Source organism: Chiloscyllium plagiosum, chromosome 5 (assembly GCF_004010195.1).
Source record: "Chiloscyllium plagiosum isolate BGI_BamShark_2017 chromosome 5, ASM401019v2, whole genome shotgun sequence".
In the NCBI taxonomy this organism is placed as follows: domain Eukaryota; kingdom Metazoa; phylum Chordata; class Chondrichthyes; order Orectolobiformes; family Hemiscylliidae; genus Chiloscyllium; species Chiloscyllium plagiosum.
The window spans coordinates 110976216-110982172 of NC_057714.1; the positions used below are offsets into that span (position 1 = coordinate 110976216).

A 5957-nucleotide genomic window follows, 5' to 3' on the forward strand; every position below is an offset into this window, starting at 1 on the left:
CCCCCACCCCCGTCTGACCTATCACCCTCACCTTGACCTCTTTCCACCTATCACATTTCCGACGCCCCTCCCCCAAGTCCCTCCTCCCTACCTTTTATCTTAGCCTGCTGGACACACTTTCCTCATTCCTGAAGAAGGGCTTATGCCCGAAACGTCGATTCTCCTGTTCCCTGGATGCTGCCTGACCTGCTGCGCTTTTCCGGCAACACATTTTCAGCTCTATTCCTGAGGGAGTTTTGTTATTCCTGCGCTTTGTGGAAAAGACTCTGTCTCAGTTCTGGAGTTCAGCTCTTTTGTCTGTGTTTGGCCTTCATTCATCTTCCTCAAAACCCTTGAACTCTCTATGATTCAAAAATCTGTCAAACTCGATCAGTGATCCAGCATCCACTGCTCTCTGGAGGAGGGAATCCCAAAGACTAATGACAATTGGGGGAAAAAAAATCCTTATTTGATTTCAGATAGTCAACATGGTTTCGTCAAGGGCAGGTCGTGTCTCACAAACCTCTGAGTTTTTTGAAAAGGTGACCAAGCATGTAGATGAGGGTAGGACAGTTGTTGTGGTATACATGGACTTCAGTAAAGCCTTTGATAAGGTTCCACATGGTAGGTTGTTGGAGAAAATGCAGAGGCATGGAATTGAGGGTGATTTAGCAGTTTGGATTAGAAACTGGTTTTCTGAAAGAAGGCAGCGAGTGGTGGTTGATGGAAAATATTCAGCCTGGAGTCTGGTTATTAGTGGTGTGCCACAAGGATCTGCTTGGGGACCACTGCAGTTTGACATTTTTATAAATGACTTAGACGCAGGCATTGGTGGATAGATTAGTAAATTTGCAGATGACACTAAAGGGTGGAGTAGTGGACAGTGTGGAAGAATGTTACAGGTTGCAGGGGGACTTGGATAAACTGCAGAATTGGGCTGAGACGTGGCGAATGGAGTTCAATGCAGCTAAATGTGAGGTGATGCACTTTGGGAAGAATAACAGGAAGGCAGAGTACTGGGTCGATGGAAAGATTCTTGGTAGTGTAGATGGGCAGAGGGATCTTGGAGTCCATGTACATAGATCCCTGAAAGTTGCCACCCAGGTTGATAGTGCTGTTAAGAAGGCGTACGGTGTGTTAGGTTTCATTGGCGGAGGGATTGGTTCCGGAGCCGAAATATCATGCTGCAAGTATACGGCCACACTTGGAATATTGTGTACAGTTCTGGTCCCCATATTTTGGGAAGGATGTGGAAGCAGTGCAAATGTTGCTGAGGAGATTTACCAGGATGTTGCCTGGTCTGGAGGGAAGGTCTTATGAGGAAAGGCTGAGAGACTTGGATCTGTTCTCATTGGCAAGAAGAAGGCTAAGGGAGGATTTGATAGAGACATACAAGATGATCAGAGGATTGGATAGGGTAGACAGTGGAACTCTTTTTCCTAGGATGATGACGTCAGCGTGTATGAGGGGGCATAACTACAAATTGAGGGGTGATAGATTTAAGACAGATGTCAGAGTCAGGTTCTTTATGCAGAGAGTGGTAAGGGCGTGGAATGCCCTACCTGCTAATGTAGTCAACTCAGCCACATTAGGGGGATTTAAACAATCCTTAGATAAGCACATGGATGATTTTGGGATAGTGTAGGGGAACGAGCTGAGAATAGTTCACAGGTCGGCTCAACATCGAGGGCCGAAGGGCCTGATCTGCACTGTATTGTTCTATGTTCTATCTTAAATAGAGATTAAATTATTTGTAAACTATATCTCCTAGTTCTAGATTTTTCCATGAGGGGAAACATCTTCACAGCATCTACCCTGTGAAGCCTCCTCAATATCATATCACCTCTCATTCTCCTAAACTCCAATAAGTATAGGCCCCACCAAGCAAATGAAATTGAAGGTGGCACAGTGGCTCAGTGGTTAGCACTGCTGCCTCACAGCACCAGGGACCCAGGTTCGATTCCTGCCTCGGGTGACTATCTGTGTGGAGTTTGCGTGTTCTCCAGGTGCTCCAGTTTCCTCCCACATTCCACCTTCCGGTGACTGCGCAGAGTTTACACATTCTCCGTGTGTCTGCGTGGGATTCCTCCAGGTGTTCTGGTTTCCTCCCACAGTCCAAACACGTGCAGGTTAAATCACCCATACTGTCCAGGGAAGTGCAGGTTACGTGGATTAGACATGGTAAATGAATGGTTTCAGGGATAGACGGGTCCGGGTCTGGTTGGGATGCTTTCCGGAGGGTCTGTGCAGACTTGATAGGGCCAAGTGGCCTCTTTCTGCATGGTCGGGATTCCATGATTCTAACCATTCCTGAATTGTTCCCAACGCAAGTATAACCCTCCATAAACAAGGAGACTGACATTGTGCACAATTCAAGCCTGATCCTCGATTTGTCCTGTTAAATCACCAGGCTGGTGACAGAAATCATTTTATGCTTCATTTGAAACCTCTCCCTCCTGCAGTTTTGAATCGTCTGCCCACCTTTGGAAAACGCTGTATGAAACAGTGACTTTGCAGAGATAGAGAGCGAGGAAGAGGGTTAGCGAATGATTAGTTCCTGGCTTAGGACAGTAGCACAAACATCAGGCAAAGAACATCAAGAGGTCTGACTTCACAATCTGTACCTTGCAGCTTTTCTTTTGTAATATGTTCGAGAACCCATCGAGGAGTCCTCTTGGCCTGATCATACGATGATATGTGATTGGTGCAGTAGTGAATATCCGAGCCTATCACAGGCATGCCATACTTTCCCAGCAGGCTATCTTTTGTATGCTCTGTGAAGAGAGATGTCATCAGTTGTGAGCATCGGTTGAAAAAATGAGGCAGATATTAATACAACTTTCAACAATTTTTAAATAAAGTCAATCAACTGACAACCAGAGTGACATTAGCACTGCACAGATATGCACTATTACTTTGTTCACGTTCATTGGATAGTCAGCCTTATAATAAAGTATTCTTACTAAACTGTGTGCACTGATAACAGAGCCTTCTGAATGATGTATTAACATTGAGTACAAGTGAGTGGCACCTTCCAAACCCACCTGGAAGGACAGTTGTAGCAGATACATGGGAACACCACCTCTTGCATGTTCCTCTCTAAACCACTCACCAGACTGACTTGGAAATCTATCTCCTTTCCTTCACTGTCATTGATCAAAATCTTGGAATACTGTCCCTAAGGGCATTGCTGAGTCTACCTGTAACACTGCAGCTCACCCCCGCCTTCTCAAGGGCAACTAGGAACAGGCAGTAAATGCTGGCCCAGCCAGTGATACCCATGTTCCATGAGAGAATATTAAAAAAAAAACTTGAGCTCATGGAGCATGTGGTTTCTCATGTGGTTATTAGCCCTCCTGCAGTTGTCTCACCTGCGCTAAACAGAGCAGAGGACAATTTTTAAACTTAATTCATGGAGATGTGGGTGTCCTTGAGAAGGCTAGTGTTTATCACATAGCCCTGAGTGCCCTTGAGAAGGTAGCCATGAGCCAACCTAGTCCATGTGTTGCAGATCCAGCTGAGAATGTGTATTGGGTATAAGCTGGCCGGGGAAGAGTTAAGTTTTCAGTTTTGTGAAACAAGAGGTTCAGCTGAGCATGACTGAGATCAGATAAGAACGTACAGTTAACAATGAGGTGCTGGAGGTAAGGGTAATGGGTTAACAAGGTAGAAAAGCAGTCATTACATAGATCCATTTAACAATATTGGAAGCATTCAGTATGCAAAGCCAGCTAACAAGGGGAAAGTATCCATTGTATGAATCCAGTTAACAAGGTTAAGAACATTCATTGTGTAATAGTAAAGGGCTTAGTCTCTGCTATTGATACTCGTTGATTAAAACGGTCACCCAATTAATATGTATGTTGCCTTCTCTGGATGCTCCTCCCTGTAAAATGACCATATAGTTCATTGAGAAACTGCTGCTCCAGAGAAGACCGAGAACTCATGTCTCAGTGCACATGGGCGATCGTTCTCCCTCCCTCCCTCCAGGGCCCAGAATAAAGATGAAGGAGGTAAAACTACACTGTGTCTCTGCACATTTTGCTTTGACTGAAGTGGGGGTAGGAAATGGGATGACACAGCCACAGTCCTTTTAGACATGGAGTTCCACATTTTCGGTGTAACTTTGAAAGAATGGAGATATATTTCCATATCTGGGTGGTGTATGACGTGCACTTGGAGATAGTGGCATACCAGTGTAATATATATCTTTAGACCATAAGACATAGGAACAGAATAGGCCATTCGATCATGGCCTCTATCTACTTAATCATTTTAAAGTTGGATTAATTGCACTTGCTGACAGTTAAACAAAAATAACTTGCATTTCTATAGCACCATTCACAAGTTTGAATACTCCATGAGCTCAAGTTTTTTTTTTAATATTCTCTCATGGAACATGGGTATCACTGGCTGGGCCAGCATTTACTGCCTGTTCCTAGTTGCCCTTGAGAAGGCGGGGGTGAGCTGCAGTGTTACAGGTAGACTCAGCAATGCCCTTAGGGACAGTATTTCAGGATTTTGACCCAACGACAGTGAAGGAAAGGAGATAGATTTCCAACTCAGTCTGGTGAGTGGTTTAGAGAGGAACATGCAAGAGGTGGTGTTCCCACGTATCTGCTACAAATACCCTTTTCAGGTGGGTTTGGAAGGTCCTGTCTGAGGATCCTTGTTGAATTTCGGTAGTGCATCTTGTAGATAGCGCACACTGCTGCTACTGAGTGTCGGTGGTGGAGGGAATGGAAGCTTGTGGATGTAGTGCCAATGGAGCAGGCTGCTTTGTCCTGGATGGTGTCAAGCTTCTTGAGTGTTGTTGGAACTGCACCCATCCAGGCAAGTGGGGAGTATTCCATCACCCTCCTGACTTGTGCCTTGTAGGTGGTGGGCAGGCTCTGGGGTGTCTGGAGGTGAGTTACTCACCGCAGTATTTCTTATCTCTGACTTGCTCTTGTAGCCATAGTATTTATATGGTGAGTCCAGTTTAGCTTCTCATCAATAGTAAACCCCAGGATGACAACATCACTGGGCTCTCATCAAGGCTCCTTCGTTTTTGTGTCTTCTTTGTGTCTACGTTTTACCTGGAAACACCTCCTGAGACACCTACAGACTGTTTGTTTCGATGCTAAGTAGGAAACACACTTAAACGTAAAGGGCATCGGAGTGGGGGCAGCATGGCTACAGAGTCGGTCAGTGGACCAGTAAAACCTCAAGTGGGACTTTCACTTCCGTGTGGAGTTGGCCTCTGGTGGCAGCATGGCGTGGGCTAGCTTAGGCCGGAGTGGGACACTCTCTCAGTGACATGGCGTGAGCTGCTGTAGTGCAGAGTGGAACACTCTCTCAGCAGCATGGTGTGGACTGGTGTAGTGCAGAGGGAAATGATAGTAGCAGAAAAGGAAAAGTTGGACTTTCTTTAATTTTTTTAAATTTCATTCTAAGTTAATGTGAATGTGCGGCGTCAGCACACACTTTTCACTGTATTTTATATAGAATACACATGACAATAAATAATAGTATAACAATGTCAAGGCCCTGGTTAATTCTCTGGGAAGCCAGGCTCAAACCCCACCATGGCAGTTGGTGGGATTTAAATGTGAGAAAATCCGAATTATAAAAGTGGTTCATGAAATGGTGACCAGGACAATGATCATCTGGTTCATTAATGTGCTTTAGGGAAGAAGACTGCTTTCCTGGCCTGACCTAAATGTGACTCAATATAGTTGACTCTTATTTAATCTCTGGGCAATTAGGGACAGGTAATTTGTCCATCCCATGATAAATATTGGCCAGGTTGACAGTATTGTCAAAGGGCATCAGGTAAAATATTGGGTTACATCTACATCACCCCAACCCCGATGTCCAGAATTCGAGACGGCCCACCTCCCCCTCCCAAAATCACACCCACCAACCTCACACTGGGCCTGCCTGCCCCACTCCCACATCCAGGATTGGACCTGCCTGCCCCCCCCCCCCACCCCGCA

General features: G+C 45.5%; 1 protein-coding gene across 1 annotated transcript in view; it reads right to left on the reverse strand.

Annotated features, from left to right (window-relative positions):
• Window positions 1-5957, reverse strand: part of LOC122550140 (nuclease EXOG, mitochondrial-like) — a 46191-nt gene that overhangs the window by 39276 nt on the left and 958 nt on the right. The window contains exon 2 of the mRNA XM_043690785.1: window positions 2604-2753. Coding sequence (XP_043546720.1) covers window positions 2604-2753 — 150 coding nt within the window. The remainder of the gene's footprint in view (window positions 1-2603; window positions 2754-5957) is intronic.